The 19,323-nt window shown below is 38.4% G+C and overlaps 2 protein-coding genes across 9 annotated transcripts; both read right to left on the minus strand.

Moving 5' to 3' along the window:
* Positions 1–703: 703 nt before the first annotated feature.
* LOC107780688 (uncharacterized) lies at positions 704–9,368 on the minus strand. Of its 8 annotated transcripts, XR_012710407.1 has the most exons (9): positions 8,755–9,010; positions 7,501–7,631; positions 3,211–3,565; positions 2,999–3,125; positions 2,621–2,908; positions 2,376–2,526; positions 2,228–2,299; positions 1,407–1,514; positions 1,273–1,303 (listed from the first exon to the last, which is right to left on the minus strand). XR_012710407.1 is itself a non-coding variant. In XM_075254839.1 (7 exons), exons 2-7 carry the CDS (start codon positions 7,625–7,627, stop codon positions 1,164–1,166), a joined length of 1,149 nt encoding a protein of 382 aa, XP_075110940.1. In that variant the 5' UTR covers positions 7,628–7,631; positions 8,755–9,006; the 3' UTR covers positions 704–1,163. The 8 variants fall into 8 exon arrangements, 5 of the variants coding, with proteins under 5 accessions (XP_075110940.1, XP_075110941.1, XP_075110942.1 ...); XR_012710408.1 differs by lacking the exon at positions 2,376–2,526 and having other exon boundaries at positions 704–1,303; XR_012710406.1 differs by having other exon boundaries at positions 2,228–2,526.
* Positions 3,624–7,493, minus strand: LOC107780687 (uncharacterized). The gene is made up of 4 exons (XM_016601253.2): positions 5,293–7,493; positions 4,891–5,205; positions 4,705–4,804; positions 3,624–4,615 (listed from the first exon to the last, which is right to left on the minus strand). Exons 1-4 carry the CDS (start codon positions 6,693–6,695, stop codon positions 4,262–4,264), a joined length of 2,172 nt encoding a protein of 723 aa, XP_016456739.2. The 5' UTR covers positions 6,696–7,493; the 3' UTR covers positions 3,624–4,261.
* Positions 9,369–19,323: the final 9,955 nt, after the last annotated feature.

The raw sequence follows: 19,323 nt of genomic DNA on the forward strand, positions 1-19,323 counted from the left end.
TCTAAAACATCCCAGTACGTGGCAGATTTTGCCTTAGCAAAATTTGCGACTCATGCCTTAATTGATATATGTGACAAAGTGATAAAGTGGCAGTTCTAGGTTTGGCAGGGAAATCCAAATTTATTCCGGTTTCATGAACCAAAATGTGATTCAGGATTAGCTCCTTCACATAGTGGCAACCAGAGCTGTTGGTTTTGAAGAAGTTAGAAAACTTAATGAACACTACAAAAAAATAGCATTTAGCGACGACCCAAATCCGTCGCTAAAGAGCCTTTTCCGTCGCTAAGCAGAATTAGCGACGGATTACCGGGTGTTGCTAGTTTGCTCGTTGCTAAGCTCTTTGCGACGGAAAAATGGAATCTGTCGCTAAATTAGCGACGTTCTTGGAACGAACATTGTCCGTTGCTAACGTTAGCGACAGAATTTCCGTCGCTAAATTCACAATGCATTTCGTCGCTGGCATACATTTGCGACAGAAAGTCGGTCGCTAATCCGTCGCCAACATTGTTAGACTCATTTCAGCTTTGCATTGGGCGACCAAAATCGTCTGTTGCAATCTGTCGCAATGTTATTTCATATATTCATTTTTGTTACAAAAAATAGTCGTCGCAATATGTCGCTATATTTATTAAATATCCTTAATAATAACTAAAATTCATATAAATTATCAAAATGATATCAAAATGCATATCGAAATGCCCGATGTTCGAATTATCAAAATGATATCAAAATGCATATAGCTAATACAATTAAGTTCGAATTATCCCTAACACCAATAATAAAGTTCAAACCAAAAAGGTGCGAATTATCCATAACACCAACAATAAAGTTCAAAACAAAAAGCTTCCAAATACAGGGCTTAGGGGTTAAGGTCATCATTTAAAACCGATGGACGAACCCCATGAACGGTAGCAGTAGTAGTAGGAGCATGAACTGTTGGTACCACATCTGATGGGTGGTCAGTAGAAGTCAGTGAGGGTGATGAAATCTTTCACGCACCCGCTCAATCAATACTGGAAGCATATGATCAGTTAGCACAGGAACTATGTGCTCTGTTAGTGTAGGAATCAAACGCGTTACTAACTCATCCATGTTCGATGCTGATTGAGCACTCGAAGGTGGTATTGATGATGAAGCATCTGATCCAGAAGAGCCATAAAGATTCAGTCCATAGTAGCATTTTGCTTGAGATCCAAGACCATATACTCTTCTCTTCTTTTCCCCTCCCGTGGTTTCGTAATACGCTTTCCATTGATCAATATCAGATTGAGTTTGTGTTTGTTCTTGTAATATTTCCTGATACCTTTCTTGTCAAGAATATTGAGCATTTAATTAACCAACAGAGAGGATACTTTTCATACTCTTTTTACATTGTAGTAAATAAGATTATACAATATTGCACTTACATGCACGATTCGAGATTTCTCATCAAGAAAAGATTTTCCATCATACCCATGTGTATGGACGTACAAATGTAACTCACTTGGTGTTGGGTCTCGACCCTTTTCAACAGCCTATAAAAAAAATTATTTTTAAAAGCATCAAAATATTAATATAGAACCAGAAGTTTTGTCACATCTATAACTAAAAGCATAAAAAAAGTGCCACAAGATAACACTGATGGAACTCTATATAAATATCACAAAGGCACAAAAAAAAGATGAATGAGAGACACAAAACACTACAAATGTGCATTATCTAGTCTTAATCTATACAATAGAATACTATCTTAAACCACCTATCTCAATTCTGAAACCCTGCATATCACAAGGCACTGTCAGATTTTAATGTTTATAACACTCCCCATGTTCAAAAAGTTACACAGGCTAACTGGTGTTACTACAAACCAAGAATATATGTTTCACTTGTTTTAGAAGCATTCTTATAAAAAGGGCATAGATTGTCACTACTAATTCCAATATCACAAAGGCACAAAAAAAGATGAAAGAGAGACACAAAACACTACAAATGTGAATTATCTAGTCTTAATCTATATAATAGAATACTATCTTAAACCACCTATCTCAATTCTGAAACCCTGCATATCACAAGGCATAACACCAATCAAAAAGATGTCAGATTTTAATGTTTATAACACTTTCCATTTTCAAAAAGTAAAAGACAAATAATTTTTTCTCAAAAGAGGAGTACTTGTACAAGGCTAACAGATAAAGAGGCAATGTCTTTCTTTCTTTCACTATACAGGCTAACAGGTAAAGAGGAGTACTTGTACAAGGCAAGAGCATTTTGTCCCCTTCACAATGCCTAGTCAGGCAGTCCTATTTTAGTCCCAGATCCACTGGCACGAGCACAAGAAACAATGAAAAATCACTAACATTACAAATCTGACCAATATCTGTACAAACTTCGCAAACCTGGCTATAGCAGAACAAGACAAGTTAAGGCTGCTCCCTTTATGCAGTCATGCTTTTCATATAACTTGTATAGATACATGGATTTTCAGAATGATAAACCATATTGTTTGTAAGTCAATCAAATCCCCTAAGCTTGTAATTCGTGACATATCTATATGAGTTCCAAATAATAATAATAATCAGTATGATAAACATATCTATATGAGTTCAATCAAATGAATCTTCCAAAATTGCGATATACTTACAAGTCTCTTGCGATACTCCCCAATGGAGACAGAGCCGCCTGTGTGAGTCCCGATGGAGACTCCACTCCTACCGCCACGACGATTCTTTGCATTTATTTCTGACTTTTCAACACACTTGGGATCTTTCCAAAGTTGGTCCCAACTTTCCCACACTTCTACTGGAACACCTCTTGGCCTAACTTTTTTAGCTTTCATTTTGGAAATGAAATCTTTGTACCTGATTGATGCCTTATTCTCCCATTGGCTCCTCATTGCACTATCAATGGAAGAGTCCCAATAGAATTTCTTCTGAAATAATTTTATACAGTAATAACATTAATATCTTATTTATAACAGTTAATACACTTCCTAAATTCATTATATAATGAGAAGTTATACCTTAAATTCTCCCCAATAAAAGTTTTTTATCTCGTCAGAGACACTTTTCCAATTGATTCCATTGGGATCAAGTTCATGCTTGAAAGATTTAAATATTTTCGACGAGCATAATCCACTAGGTTCTAACCTGAAAAAATTTGAAGACAATAGTTGAAGGGGTATCATAAATCAAAATTTCTATATAAAAAATAATAGTAAAAACATGGACTAACCCTGTAGGAGCAAGAGTAACAAGTGTCTGCTGCCCGCGACTACTGGTGCACTCACCTTCGCCAATTGTGTTGCTTTGAGTAGATATGCCCTCACCTATTGAGTTACTATGATCAAGTGTATTAGGAGATGATTCAGAATGGATAGTTGGGGTACTACCATGACCTGATGTTTGAACGAGTGTCGTACTGCTAGGAGCTAAAGTTTGTACTTGATTTATGTGATTCTGCCCAATAAAAGAGCTCGTACCACCTTGTTGAGGACTAATTATTGGAATGGGAACAGAAGGCATTTTTGCACGAATAGCAGAATTACCCCTACCCCTAACTGAGGACTTGCCTCTCCCTCGAGTCATATCTACAAAAAAAAATTACATGTAAGCAAATTAGAATCATAAATTGGTATAAGTCAAGAATTAAGTCCCTACAAACAGAAAATATTGGTATAAGTCAAGAATCAGACCAAAATTACTGTTATAAGTTATAAATTTAGGGAAATGAGTGCGAAGTTAGACATCAAAGAAAAGAAATAAATATAGATATATTCTTGCAGATAGCATTCAACTTAGATTACAACAAACAAAACACATAGCATTCAGCTTAGATTACAAACAAAACACAGTAAGATACATCAACATATTTTTAATTAACACACTAGTCACTATCTATTTCTTCCTCATCATCCTCTCTATCTTCTTCTTCTTCTTCTTCTTCTTCTTCTTCTTCTTCTTCTTCTTCTTCTTCTTCTTCATCTTCATGATCTAGCAACACTTCATCATCAACGTACTCATCCATTTCAATTAAATCCCCATTTGGATCATGTAAGAGTATATTTTCATCAACGACAATGTTCATATCTATCACATGATCTTCAACTTCTTCAACTTGGAAGGGGAGATTTGCATCTGAAATTGCCATCACTTCCTCATCGGGTAATTCAACAACATGCCGAGGTTTAATTTTCAATACAGCTAACCAATCCTCCTTGTCCTTTCTCTTGCTAGGATAAGGAACATAACACACTTGAGTTGCTTGCATTGCAAGAATAAAAGGTTCATATTTTTTTATATCGACGACGATGGTTAACATCCACCAATTTGTATTGATTATGCTTTTTAACACCAACATTCATCGTTCGGTCAAACCATTCACACTTGAATAATACAGTATTTTTTAAAGGTTCTTCACGGTATTCTACTTGTATAATCTCTTGTATCCGACCATAGTAGTCACCAACATTTGGATCCGATATACAAACTTCACTGTTCATTGTTGATCTTGCGCTACCATGACTTTCTGTGTGAAATTTATATCTATTAACAAAATACACTGAATGACATATCGCGCTTGTCAATGGTCCATGAGCAAGGCTACGCAAGAATGCATTCTTAATATGGTTGCTTCGGACCTATTTAAAAAATTGTGAGACTTAGTTAAATTTAACAAGTCAATTTATGTACATTATTGTATAAAAGTAAATTATTGTTGGAGGCTTACATATTGCTTGAACCATATAGAGAAATATGTTTCGAGATTCTCATCTATTTGATCCTGAGATAAATTCGTATATTCTTCTTGTAAACGTTCCACGTACATACTTCATTGCAACAAAATAAGTTAAAATTAGTGTTTCTGATATACGAATATTTCTTATATTAAGAAGGTATAACTTTCAAATGTTACCTTACAAATGGCTCAACCTCTTTACAATTTAGTAGAATGTAAGTTTGGGCAGTCTTGATTTCTTCCAAGGATAAACTCTTCTTTTTTGCTTCTCCCGATAGTCGACCCGGATATGTAAATATTGATAAATTTCCTTTATGATCTTCCACAACACCACCATCATCATTCCGGTTCACATTATGATCACGTGTAATGACATGAGGTTCAAAATAATGAGAAAATAATTGTGTTGACTCTGTCATCAAATATGCTTCACAAATAGATCCCTCAACACTAGCTTTATTCCCAATCATTTTTTTCAAAGTTCCAAGGTACCTAAATAGATAAATGAATGGACCATTAAATTAAAAAGTCATGTGTAGCATACTTGTCACTTTTATGACATAGAAGTTTTAAATTTACCTCTCAAAAGGATACATCCATCGATATTGTACAGGTCCAACAATTCTTGCTTCATATGGCAGGTGCACGGGCAAATGTTCCATTGAGTTAAAGAACCCCGGTGGAAATATACGTTCCAACTTACAGAAGATCTGTGGGGTGTCTATTTCTAATCTCTCCATGTCAGCCACTCGTAGAGTGGTCGAAGTAAGATCTTTAAAAAATAAGCTCAATTCTGTAAGTGCCTGCCACACATTGCTAGGAAGTAGTTCACGAAAGGCAATAGGCATTAATCGTTGCATGAACACGTGGCAATCATGACTTTTCATGCCAAATAACCTAGACTTGTTCGTCTCTAGACATGGACCCAAATTTGAAACATACCCATCTGGAAACTTCAAACTTTTCACCCAATTGAATAAGATATCTCTTGCTTCATTGTCTATTGTATATGCAGCTTTGGGATATTTTCCACTAGCATCCTTTGCCAACTGAGGTCTATCACAATAGGTTAGCATATCCAGACGTGCTTTCGGATTGTCTTTGGTTTTGTCTTTAACATTAAAAACTGTGTTAAATACATTATCAAAGACATTCTTTTCAATATGCATGATGTCAAGATTATGCCGAATCATGTTAGAACTCCAATAAGGCAAATCCCAAAAGATGCTTTGCTTTTTCCATCCACAAGATTTACATATTCTCGAATTAACTACTTGTACATCTTCCTCTATTACTTTTCTTAGACCTAACTCACTAATTTGGTTCAAAATTTCCTCTCCCGTTCTAAGTGTTGGTGGTAGACTTTTGACAGTATGACCGTTAAGAAAGTTTTTACGATCTTTCCTAAATGGATGATGTTGGTCAAGGAACATTCTATGACTATCAAACCAAGTTGTTTTCCCACCATGACGTAATCTAAAAGATTGTGCGTCCTCCATACAATAAGGACATGCTAACTTTCCAGCAGTACTCCATCCTGATAACATAGAATATGCTGGAAAGTCACTGATTGTCCACATCAAAGCCGCCCTTAATTGAAAGTTTTGCTTTTTTGAGATGTCAAATGCTTCCACACCTTCCTCCCATAACAAAGTCAATTCTTTTATTAGAGGTTGTAGAAAAACATCAATTTTTTGTTTAGGATTGGTTGGCCCTGGAACAATGACAGTTAAGAACATGTACGCCTCTTTCATACACATCCAAGGAGGTAAGTTGTATGGAGTAACAATCACCGGCCACGAAGAGTATTTTCTTCCTGATTGACCAAATGGTTGGAAACCATCAGTACATAACCCTAGCCTCACATTTCTTGGTTCAGCAACAAAAAATGGATGAGTTTCATTGAAGTGCTTCCAAGCCTCAGAGTCTGATGGATGACGCATTACCCCATCCTCTTGTATATGCTCATGATGCCATCTCATGTTACCAGCTGTAGCATGAGATGCATATAATCTTCACAATCTAGGAATCAAAGGAAAATAATACATCCTTTTATAAGGGACTAATTTCCTCTTACGAGAACCAACACGACGTTTAAACCTCTCGTAGCCACAAAACTTGCAAGATGTGAGGTCTTCATCGTCACCCCAATACAACATACATCCTGAATTATAACAATCAATATTTTCAACCGGCAAAACCAAGCTACGCACTAGCTTCTTGTTTTGATAATAACTTTCAAGCATTATGTTATCTTCAGGTAAAGCCTCTTTCAGCAATTGCATCATTTGGTCATATCCCCTTTGTGATAAAGTGTTCTTTATTTTAATGTTTAGCATCCTAGAAACTACTGCGAGTTGAGAAAGGGAAGAACCAGGATACAATTCTGTATCAGCAGCCTTTAGCAAATCATAAAACCTTTGAGACTCAGGATTAGGATCCTCCCACATTGAAGGATTAGCCTCGTCCTCCATTGAAGGCTCAAAATGATGAGACGACTCAAATTCAGTATTAATATAAGATTGCCAACTAGAACCCTGGCCAAAGTTGGGTCCAGCTGCATCTAAACTATTTGTCGGTATGGATTGTCATATCCTAATGCAGGTTGAACACCACCATGTAGATCACTGCTAGAAGACCTCACACCAGTCATATCTTTTTCCCCTTGATACTTCCAAACAGAATAGTTTTCAACAAATCCAAACTTAAAAAGGTGCAATCTAACTGTTTCAACATCCATGTATATAATGTTGCGACATTTTTTACATGGACATCGAACATTCTCACCACTCATGCTATTTTGCTGAGAACGTGCAAACAGGAGAAAGCTATCCACGCCAGTTACAAAATTAGAATTAATACCCCCTCGGCCATCCGACCTCTCGTACATCCAAGCGCGCTCTAAATTATCCATATTCCTATTTAATATAGAAACAAAACAGGATAATTAGATATATATATATATATATATATATAAACTAATTATTTTAGGCAAACAAATATATATAAAAAAGACATCAAAAACTCCTGCTTAGTAAACACAAGAATGCCACCATCTTCTCAATCATACCAAGGCTGCAGGGAGATCAGTGAAATACTAATATTTCATATGCAGAAGAAAAGTTCTCATATACCAAACAAAGATGAAATTCGAAGCCAAATAGATGTAAATATCTATCAAAGATGATCAATTGATTCTACAAGGCAAAATTTGTTTGAATAACTTAAAATAAAGTGACACATTATTTTACCAGTCAACAATGTTGCTAGAACATGCTTGCTGATATGGAGAAAAAGGAAGTGCAGGAACTACAGTTAGCCATAAATGGCAATTATTCAACTAAAATAAGAAAAAAAAGTTCACAAGATCAAATCACAGTAGAATAGTAGATACAGTAAAAACTAATCCACAGACTTTCTCAAATTCAACTTCAAATTATATAAAACAAAATAAAACCCAAGTAAGGTGAAGAGGGGAGAACAAAAATTACATACTCCAAACCTTTTTACAAACAAAGGAGATTGAATAATAAAAGGATCTTGCACTTTGGGAGATTTCATCAAGGGGAAAAATGAAAAATTGATTATTACAACCAAAGTCAAGACTTGATAGATACTAATTTATATCCATTTTAAGTCGAATTAAAACCCAATTTTGCTAATAACACATAACCTCTTCACCAAGACAATCACATAAAGAGTCAGTAAAATTGTAAAAGAAGCAAATACAAATATAGTGAAAACCTAATTAGTCACATAAAAAGATCCCATCTTGACAATTAATCCAGAAACACAAGTCCAACTATGAAAGAAAAGAACTTTACATACAAAAAAAGCCCCCTTTTACAATTAAAATCTGATAAAGCTCCAAGCCCTAGCTACTCCAAATTGATGCAAATAAAGTCAGAAGAAAACAAATAATTTGAAAATGTTCACTCACATTCAGTGTAATGAACATAGTATTCGTAGTCATTAGCACCGCCATCAAGCTACTGATTCATAAGAAATAGAAGAGGAAACAAATTAAAGCCATCTACACACCTTAGATTCACGTTGGCTACTAATTTTTGCTCTTGTTCTTGCCCTCAAGTGTGTTTTCCATTGATTTTGCTCCCAGCCGCCTATATTTTCTCCCAGCGTTCTACCCTATTAGAAGAAGAAGAGACCAAACTTTTACCAATTTTGTGCCTTAGGGTAAATAATTAAGTGGTATTCAGCGACGGATTTAGCTACGGCTTAATTTCCGTCGCTAATAATGATATTATTTTTCACTGGAAATAACATTATCGACGGAAATTTCCGTAGCAAGGAGATTAAAAAAATTTTGATACAGAAATTAAGCATAGCGACGGAAATTTCGTTGCTAATTCCGTCGATGTAGGTAAATAAATTTTGTCGCTCAGGTTTTGTCGCTAAATCCGTAGCTAAATTAAGGGCGCCAATATTTAGCGACGATTTTTCGATTTCGTCGCTATATTATATACTAACTATTTTTTGGCTTTTTTGCAACGAAACTATTATTCTGTATCTAATCCGTCGCTAATCAGCGATGAAACTAAGTTTGTCGCTAAAATCCGTCGCTAAATGCTATTTTTTTGTAGTGGAAAAATGAGGCTTATTCTCCTAATTTTGTGATTCTTTTATGTTCCTTTTCCACTTTTGGTTAATGCTCATGCCAAGACATTTTAATCTTCTATCTAGGTTGACAAACACTTTGATAAGTTTGAGATTTCATATGTTTGGGACCAATGATTGATTTTCAAAAGCACAAGTATCGTAAAGTTTTTCATTTTCTTCTTTTGATAAGGATGTTAAAACCTCAGTGACAACAATATTGCAATTCGTTTCCAACATTCACTAAGGATGTTAAATCCCCAAAGACAACAATATTGCAATTCGTTCCCAGCGTTTGCTTAGGTATGTTAAGGCTAATCCTTCTTTCTTTTAGCATGATCCAAACGAAACGAGAAAATGCACAACTTCCATAAATGACTCTATTAATAGAAATACTACGGGTGTCTATATTCACAATTCCCCATATGAATTATTATTATATTTTCTGTTATGTAAGTTGGTAAAGTTTATTTTATGATAATAATCAGAGGCATAATGGCCTTATGACGTACCGAGAGATTTTATTAACGTATTTCATATGAATTTCATGCATTTATACATGCACATTGACCCATGATTAGATGGCATTATATATGCATATATATATATATATATATATATATATATATATATATATATATATATGTATATATGTATGTATATATATATATATATATATATGTATATATATGTATATGGGATATGGAAAAGGTTATGGCATTATATACGCACCACCACCTGATCAGCTGGTATACGTTGATGATTTTGCCCACAATGGCCGAGATGATATGATGGGATGACCTCAGAGGCCTGATGATGTTATGAAATATGTACCTATGCACGACATGACATATATACGCATATGCATGACACTATAAGTATACATGATTTACAGAATTATCCAGACTTACAGGTTCAACCATTTACTCTATATTTCTTCCATGTCTGTTACTGTACTTATTTATGTGCCTTACATACTCGGTACATTATTCGTACTGACGTCCCTTTTGCCTGGGAACACTACGTTTCATGCACGTAGGTATAGATAATTAGTTTGACGATCGCTCATAGTAGACGAGATTAGCATTCAGCGAAGGATCGGTAAGACTCCACATCATTCGGGGTGAAGTCGGGTCTATGATTCATCATGGCAGAGTTGCTACAGACTTATGGGTAGGCCGGTACCCTGTCCCATTTGATGTCAAATAATTTTAAGGTCTTTATAGATAGAGGTTCATTTTGTACAGTATGTCAAAGGCTTTAACGGGCCCATATGTATTCATGTTTTAAGAAAAATGGTTCAGTAAAATAGTGTTTTCCACTTACAGTTGTACATTATGAGTTGTGCCCATGTGGGCACATGATAGTTACAAAAGGAATGAGTCCGGCTAACTAGAACTATGCATGTTCTAATTTTGGTCGAACGATCATGAGTTACAGAGTGGTTCGCTCAGGCCAGCACGACACCGAGTGCCAGTCACGCCTCCCTAGGTTCGGGGCGTGATAGGGTCGTACACTTGTGAGCCCCGTAAGCTATCTTTGGATCTTGAAAACTGGAAGACTCCTCCAACAAAGCCCTCAATCGAGGAGCCTCCAACTTTGGAGTTAAATCCATTGCCTCCACATCTCAGGTATGAATTCCTTGGCCCTTTTTCTACTTTACCGGTTATCCTTTCTTCTTGCTTAACTAACATGTAGGTAGAGTCCACATTGGAGGTGCTAAAAAGGAGGAAAAGAGCAAACGGATGGACTTTGGCAGATATCCGGGGCATAAGCCCAGCCTTTTGCACGCACAAAATTATTTTGAAGGAGGGAGCTCCGTTGAACATCAAAGGAGGATAAATGAAGCAATGCAAAAGGTGGTGAAGAAGGAGATAATCACGTGGTTGGATGTCGGGGTTGTTTACCCCATTTCCGATAGCTCGTGGACCTCTCCAGTGCAATGTGTCCCAAAGAAAGGGGGCATGACTGTGGTAACAAATGATAAGAATGAATTGATCCCAACAAGAACCGTCACCGGGTGGAGAGTGTGCATGGACTATAGTAAGCTCAACAAAGTCACTCGAAAAGATCATTTCCCATTTCCGTTTCTTGACCAAATGCTTGATAGGTTGGCCGGACGTGCTTTTTATTGCTTTCTTGATGGATATTTCTGCTACAATCAAATCCTTATTGCTCTTGAGGACCAAGAGAAGACCACTTTCACTTGTCCCTATGATACTTTCGCATTCTCGCGGATGCCATTTGGGTTGTGTAATGAACCAATTACTTTTCAACGGTGTATGATGGCTATTTTCACCAACATGGTGGAGGATATTCTTGAGATCTTTATGGATGATTTTTCTGTGATTGGGAATTCATTTGAAGATTGCTTGAACAATTTGGATAGGGTATTGGCTAGATGTGAGGAGACAAATTTGGTGTTGAACTGGGAGAAGTGTCATTTTATCGTCGAAGACGACATTGTCCTCGACCACAAAATTTCAAAGCATGGTATTGAGGTCGATAAGGCCAAGATTGAGGAGATCTCCAAACTCTCCCCTACTTCTATGAAGGGAGTGAAGAGCTTCTTGGGTTATGCGAGTTTCTATCGTCAATTCATCAAGGACTTTTCCAAGGTGGTGAACCTATTGTGCAAACTTTTGGAGAAGGATGCCAAGTTTCATTTCAATGAAGATTGTATGAAGGCATTTGAATTGCTTAGGTTCAAGTTGACTACTCCTATAATCACCGCACCAGATTGGAGCTTTCCTTTTGAGCTCATGTGTGACGCTAGTGATGTTGCAGTGGAGCGATGTTGGGGAAAATAATTAACAAAATCTTCCATCTGGTCTACTATGCTATCAAGACCATGAAGGATGCCCAAGTCAACTACATAGTGACCGAAAAAGAGCTACTTGCTATTATTTTTGCTATGGAGAGTTTCAGGCCGTATTTGATGGGTACTAAGGTGATTCTTCACACCAACCATGCGGCGCTTCGGTATTTTGATGAGCAAGAAAGATTCTAAGGCAAGTTTGATGAGGTGGGTGCTACTATTGCAAGAGTTTGATCTAGAGATTCAAGACCGCAAGGGTAATGAAAATCAAGTGGCGGACCACTTGTCCCGATTGGAGAAGGAGGGTAGGCCACATGACGGCCTTGAGATCAATGATTCCTTTCCCGATGAGCAATTGTTAGTCATTTCAATGACCGGGATGCCATGGTTTGCCAATCTAGCCAATTATTTTGTGAGCAACATTGTACCGAATGAGTTCTCTTCAAACCAAAGGAAGAAGCTCAAACGGGATTGCTTGGACTATTATTGGGATGAGGCGTATCTTTTCCGGATATGTACCGATGATGTGATCTGGTGAAGTGTTCCGGAAAAAGAACAAATGGGAATTCTTGAGGCTTGACACTCTTCACCGTATGGTGGTCACCATGGTGGAGCTAGAACAGCTACAAAGGTGGAGTTGTGGATTCTATTGGCCTACTCTCTACAAGGACGCTAGTGAGCTTGTCAACAATTGTGATGAATGCCAAAGGGCCAGTGGGATTTCTAAGAAGAATGAGATGCCCCTCACCACCATCTTGGAGAATGATATCTTTGATGTTTGGGGTATTGATTTCATGGGACTGTTCGTGAGCTCTTATGGGAACACTTACATTTTGGCAGCTGTGAACTATGTCAAAATGGGTTGAAGCCGTGGCTTTACCCAACAACAAAGCTCGAAGTGTGGTGGCATTTTTTAAGAAGAATATCTTCATAAGGTTTGGTACTCCGATGGCCATTATTAGTGATGGGGGTTCGCATTTTTGCAACCGGGATTTTAATACATTACTCACCAAGTATGGTGTCACTCACAAAGTCTCGACCCCCTACCATCCTCAAGCACGCGGACAAGTTGAAGTCTCCCGCCGGGAGATCAAGAGTATTTTGTCAAAGATTGTGAATGGCAACCGGACGGATTGGTCAAGAAAACTTGATGATGCTCTTTGGGCTTATAGGACGGCCTACAAGACGCCGATTGGGATGTCTCCATATCGATTGGTGGTTGGGAAGGTGTGTCATCTTCCGGTAGAACTTGAGCATAAGGCAATGTGGGCTTTGAAGAAGTTGAACCTTGAGTGGGATGTCGCCGCAAACCTAAGAGTGGCACATTTGAATGAGCTTGATGAATTCCAGTACCATGCCTAAACAAGTTCGTCCCTTTACAAGGAGAAGAAGAAGTACATCCATGACAAGTACATCCACAACAAGAAGTTTAAATAAGGTGATCTTGTGTTGTTGTTCAATTCTCGGTTACGGATGTTTTCGAGAAGGTTCAAGTCAAAATGGAGTGGCCCCTTTGAAGTGGTGAATGTAACCCCCTTTGGTGCTCTAGATTTGAAAAATAAGAATGATGAGGTGTTTAGAGTCAATGGACACCGGGTTAAACATTATCTTGGCAAGGTTAATGATGGTCACAATGTGATAATTCTTCATTTCAAGTGATTGGTAATTTGCATCGTGCCGTGATGTTAAATCAGGCGTATCTTGGGAGGCAACCCATGAGTCTTTTTTCTTTTTCTTATTTGTCTCCTTTAGATTAGATAGGCTTTGTTTTGTGTTAACTAGTTTTGAAGTGTATGCAGGAATGGGTGTGCATTGCAGGGGCTATGCATGAAAAATTTGCCTAAATGTCACAAAAGTGCGGACCGTACCAGAATTATGCAGACCGCACTGACACTCTGCAGCTACACAATTATGTGTGTGGTCGCACAACTAGAAGATAAAAAATGCATGCTCTCTGAAGTTTGGCATGTCAAAAATCCTTAACAAATTGCGGCCGCACAACCTCCGGGGCCGCACTCACTTTTTTCCAGTCTGCAGAACATCTTCAGAAGATCAGGTAAAGAGTGCGGACCGCACTCAAAATTGTGCGGTCGCACTCAGGTAGGTCTGGGCCTGACGGGTCAAAAGTATAAATAGGCTTTTCTCAACTTTTTATACTTTATATTCTCTGAACCTTCAAGCCTTAAGCAAGCACAGTGCATCCCCCACTAATTCACAAATTTCAAGCATTTCATCTCTTAGATTCTCACCTACATCCTTCATTACTGGTATGTTCATTACATCTTTAGATTTTCATCTTCTCTTAGTTTTGTTCTTTGGTCTAGGGTTAATTACATGCCTCAAAATGTCAACAGTTAGTCATTTTTGCTTTGAATCATGTGGGTAGCATATCAAATGTTAATTGGGGCCTGGGTAAGTAGCTAATCATGCGTAATTGCTAGAACTATGCCTAATTTTTTAAAACCTTGTCTGAATCGTAAGGCAGTGCCCGTAAAATTTTGTGCGGTTGTACTCATTTTTGTGTGGCCCATACTTTTAGCTTTACGGCTGCACACACTTTTGTGCTCCGTAGTGGACTTGTGCGTCCGTACTCACTTTTTTGCGGTCCACATTGATGAAACATCAGAGACCGTAGTAGTCTGAAATTGGGGTTGTGCGGCCGCACTCACTTTTGTGCAGTCTGCATTCGGCAGTCTGCGGCCGCACTCACTTTTGTGCGGTCCGCACTTGGCAATCTGCAGCCCCAGTCATTTTTGTACGATTCACACTGCCTCTTCTGAGTCTGCTTTACTGCAACTAGCAAGCATGCATCTGAGCTTCAATTCTAACTGATTTCTATTACTTATATGTTGCAGACAATGGTTAGATCAAGAGGCAGAGGAGATATATCTAAAAGGAGGGCAGAACCCTCTCGAGGCCAAGGTCGAGGCAAGAGTGACCGGCCACTTGCCATCCAAAGAGCGATCAGCAAGAAAGCTACAGCCAACAGAGTCCCCGAACCCTCTGGGACCAGTGAGTATGACCCATCTGGGGAAGCTTCTGAGGGCAACTCCGTGCAAGCACAACTAGAAGCCCAATCATAACAAGTCCCTAGTAGATTCCACCTACTAGATGAGTCATCTTCTTATGCTAGCTCTTCTGAAGTTTCAAAAGAGGGTAGCCAAGACTCTGAGCCCTCTTCCCCACATGCTCCAGCCGCTTCAATTAATTTGGATGATGATGATGATGTCCCAAATGATGGGAGCGGGGGTGATACTACAGTGGTAGGTTTAGAGAGATCAAGGAGGCCAGACCTATAGGAAGACAGATTCGTCAGTGCCATTACCTTTGCAAAATTTAGAGAATGGTGTCCGGAAATGTCGCTCACTCCATTGCGACAATTCTTGATGAAATATTTGAACAAGCACAACCCCAACGTCCTTAGACAATTTCAGGAGTGAAAAGGTTGGAAATGGTTCACCCACAACATCCTAGATGCAAATGAGCATTTGGTCAAGGAATTCTATGCAAATGTAGCTCACATAGAAAAGGATACCAAAGTGACAAAAGTGCGAAATTTGAAAGTCTGTTTTGACTCCTGTGTACTGCACTCATATGTGGGGTTTGAAGAAGTAGAAGTAGTGCAATACTTGGAAAAGCTAGCTATGGGTGATGCATCTCGTCCGTGGCTAGCAGAGATTCTGGCAATCTGAGAGTCAACACCTTTGTGGCTCATAACAGGGTTCCAATAGTCTGAGCTACCCTAAACTTTGAAGTAAAAGGGTGGCAGACATTCGTGTGCAACCCCATTGATCCATGCCTCAATGAGAACAACCTCTTACTTCCCCGTACAGTTTTGGTGGCATCCATTATGGTTGGTTATCCGATTAATGTTGGTGCCATCATGTCCACCAACATCACTTTAGCTATCCAGAAAGGTGAAAAATCCTATCCGTACTCGAGCTTCCTCACAGAATACTTCAAGGATCAAAGGGTGGAACCAAGGTACTATGATACTGAAGTTAAGGCTAAGAAGCCTTTATCATAGTACCACCTTCAGGGTAGTGACAACCCAAAGTTCAAAGGTAAGGCAACTACCTCCGCTGGCCAGTCTGAGGAGCCAACGGTAGTAGTTACTAATTCAACTACCGAGCCTTCCATAACAGCCGGTACTTCTACTAGGACAGTAGCCATACCACCTTCATTTTCTAGACTACCTGCTTCTACTAGAGTATTAATGCCGGCTTTATCTACTTATCCTCAGACTGCGCTGCGAGTCTCCTAGACATTAGTGAGTCTTAACAACTAGATGGAGGCAGCTACTACAAAGCTAACTGATATATCCAGTGATGTTGCAGCACAGTCCTCTGCCCCAGCAACCCCAGTAGAGCCACAGGTACCTCCATTAGTGAAGGAAATATTGAAAAAGATTCTGGACAACTAGAAGACCATTATGGACACTCTGAGACATATGGGAAGGTCATTAAGGATTTGGGAAAACAGGTCAAGATGATGTGGAAGTCTCAGGCATCAAAGAAGTTGGTGGAGAAGCTGAGAAAAGAGATTGAAAAGATTGCATCTGCCGGAGATTTACCATTGGACCTACTTATGGAGTCAGCAGCACCAGCAGTACCTGAGGCACCAGAGGCATCAGCCGGCCAGTTTAAGGAGCCGGTTGCGACTGCCCACACCGCTGAGGAGATGATCCAGATGCTTAACAACCTTATTGTCCCTCAGCCAGGTGATGATGAGATATAGCTAGAGTCGAGGGTGCTGCGGATCCCATGCAGACTAAGACCACATAGGGAGTTCTCTTAACTCTCTACCCTTCCCTGTTCTTATTTTTGTTAAGCATTGGGGATAATGCTTATTTCATTTGGGGGTGGTCTATTTTGATTAATTGACATTGGCATTTGGATTTGGCCTATAATAACTCTTATACTATTTTTCTTTTATCTTTAATTTCTTTTTGGTATGTATACATTCTTTCCTTTATTTTTCTTTTATCTTTATATTCTCTTTGGTATGTATATATTCTTCCCTCCCATTTGATGTATATATTTATTTCCCTTATGTATATATTCACCTTACTTCATTTTGTATATTCATTTTACATTCGGTAGTTTACTTCATAACTTCTTTAGTTTGTTTTTCCTTAGTAGTATAATTTCTTATTTACTTTAATAGCTTCTTTTTACGTTTTGATCAAACTATGCCTTTGGTTTTCTTAATGCCATGGTTCTTTCTAAAGGTAGATTTTGTGTGAACCGGGTGACTCTTCCCAACGATGGATGGCGTGCCAACCTTCTTAAGGGATCGAGTCCGTTTCCTTTTATGTTTAGGCAAATATAGTAGTAATGAAAAAAAGGGTATCAAGCATGCTTCACTTGGTACCAACACATTTACCTATGATCGTATGGTTAAAAACAAGTTGTTGCCAGAAAATAGCTCTAGTTGTGACCTTTTGACTCTTGTGTTGACTTAAGCAGTCATCGAGTGGTTGAGTCGAGCCATTTGTGATTCTTAATATTAACTAGGGTTGTTGTGGGCCCTCGACTCCGTTCTATTTAGCAATCCAGAAGCGTGAGAGGTGAGGTATTGAATTGCAAGTCCAAGTGCCCGTGCTTATAGTCTAGAATTTGCCCTGAATGTTTTTCTAGGCGAAATTCTAAGTGTAGCTTGGCTTGAAAAATAAATGTAGACTCTCCTTGATCCGATTTGAAGTTTGAAATAATCCATAGCCTACCAATGTGATATCCCTAGTCAACCCATTTCAGCCTAATCCCTTTTTCTTTCAATAACAACGCTACAAGCCTTTATCTAGATTGTAATGCCCCTCTCTTGGCACCAATAAGTTTGGGGGAGAGACAAAGAGTTTGAAAGTGATAAAAGGTACAAAGAAGAGAAAGAAATGAAGAAAAGTTAAGACAAAAAAAAGAAAGAAAGAAAGAACAAAAAGAAAAATGCCAAAAAAAAGTGAATAAGGTAGAAAATTGAAGGGATTCAAAGAAAACAATGATGAAAGGCATGGAGTAAAGAGAAAAGGAGAAAAATGAATGTCATGACCAAGAAAGAGTGACATTACGTCTCTCTAGTTCCCCCGAGGAAAAAGAAATTGACTCAAAGAGTTGACAAAGTATGAGCCAAAAATGAGAAAATGGAGTGCTTAAGGAAAGATGAACCCATTCTATTTCATCAAGACCTACCTTGATCCAAAAAACCTTCATTACATCCTGCAAACGCCCTACATGATTTCAGTTTGAGCGAGCTTACATTATTGGTGATTTACATAAGAGGAAAGCTTATGGTACTTAGAGCCGGACTTGTGACATTCTTTTGAAAGAGATGAGAGAACTTTTCACAATCTTTGATTCGAGTGTTACATTCTAAAGTGAGATTTGATAATGGAGAGTAGAGGAGGAGAAGTTTGGGATCCACAATGAACTACATGAAAGAGCGAGCTTCTTTGATGAATAGGGTCAACTCTTGATGCTCTAGTGTCACATTAAAACTATTGTACTCAAAATGTCAAATCATTGTGTTGTTGATTATTCATATGTGTTGTGGATAATTGTTGGTCCCAATTGATGTGCAATTGATTCACCTTAGGCTAGCTGAAATATCCCTTCTTCTAGTGAAGGTGGGAACTGCCTTAATTGCTTGAGGACAAGCAAAAGCTTAAGTTTGGGGAGTTGATAAGTAGGGATTTTGACCGCTTATTTGCTCTCTTTTACTTGCGTTTTAGCTTAAAAATGCTTAAAGATATTCCCAAGAACTAATGAAATGTGCTTTTGTACAGGAATATTAGGAAACAAACCAAAGAAGTCAAAATCAACTCATAAAGAAGTCAAAAGTGAACAAGAACCAAAACATGGCAAAAAGGCCAACAATGCGGTCGCAGAAGAGGAGATTCAGAGAATTAGTTTTTGGGCCAGTTGAAGGCATGTGGACCGCAACATAATTGTATGGCCACAGAAGGACAAGTGAGACCGCACTTAAAATTATACAGTCCACAGAAGACAAAGATCAGAGAGATGAGAATTCTAGAGTCAAGCTGGAATGCGGACCGTACTATTTTTGTGCGCCAGCACTCATTTTTATGCGGACAGCAGAAGCCTCGAAGTACCAAGACCAAGTTCCAGAAATGCAAATCTGCAGTCCACACATATAATTATGCGGCCGCACAACCTTCACAGGGG

The sequence above is a fragment of the Nicotiana tabacum genome, chromosome 6, assembly GCF_000715075.1.
Source record: "Nicotiana tabacum cultivar K326 chromosome 6, ASM71507v2, whole genome shotgun sequence".
Taxonomy (NCBI): domain Eukaryota; kingdom Viridiplantae; phylum Streptophyta; class Magnoliopsida; order Solanales; family Solanaceae; genus Nicotiana; species Nicotiana tabacum.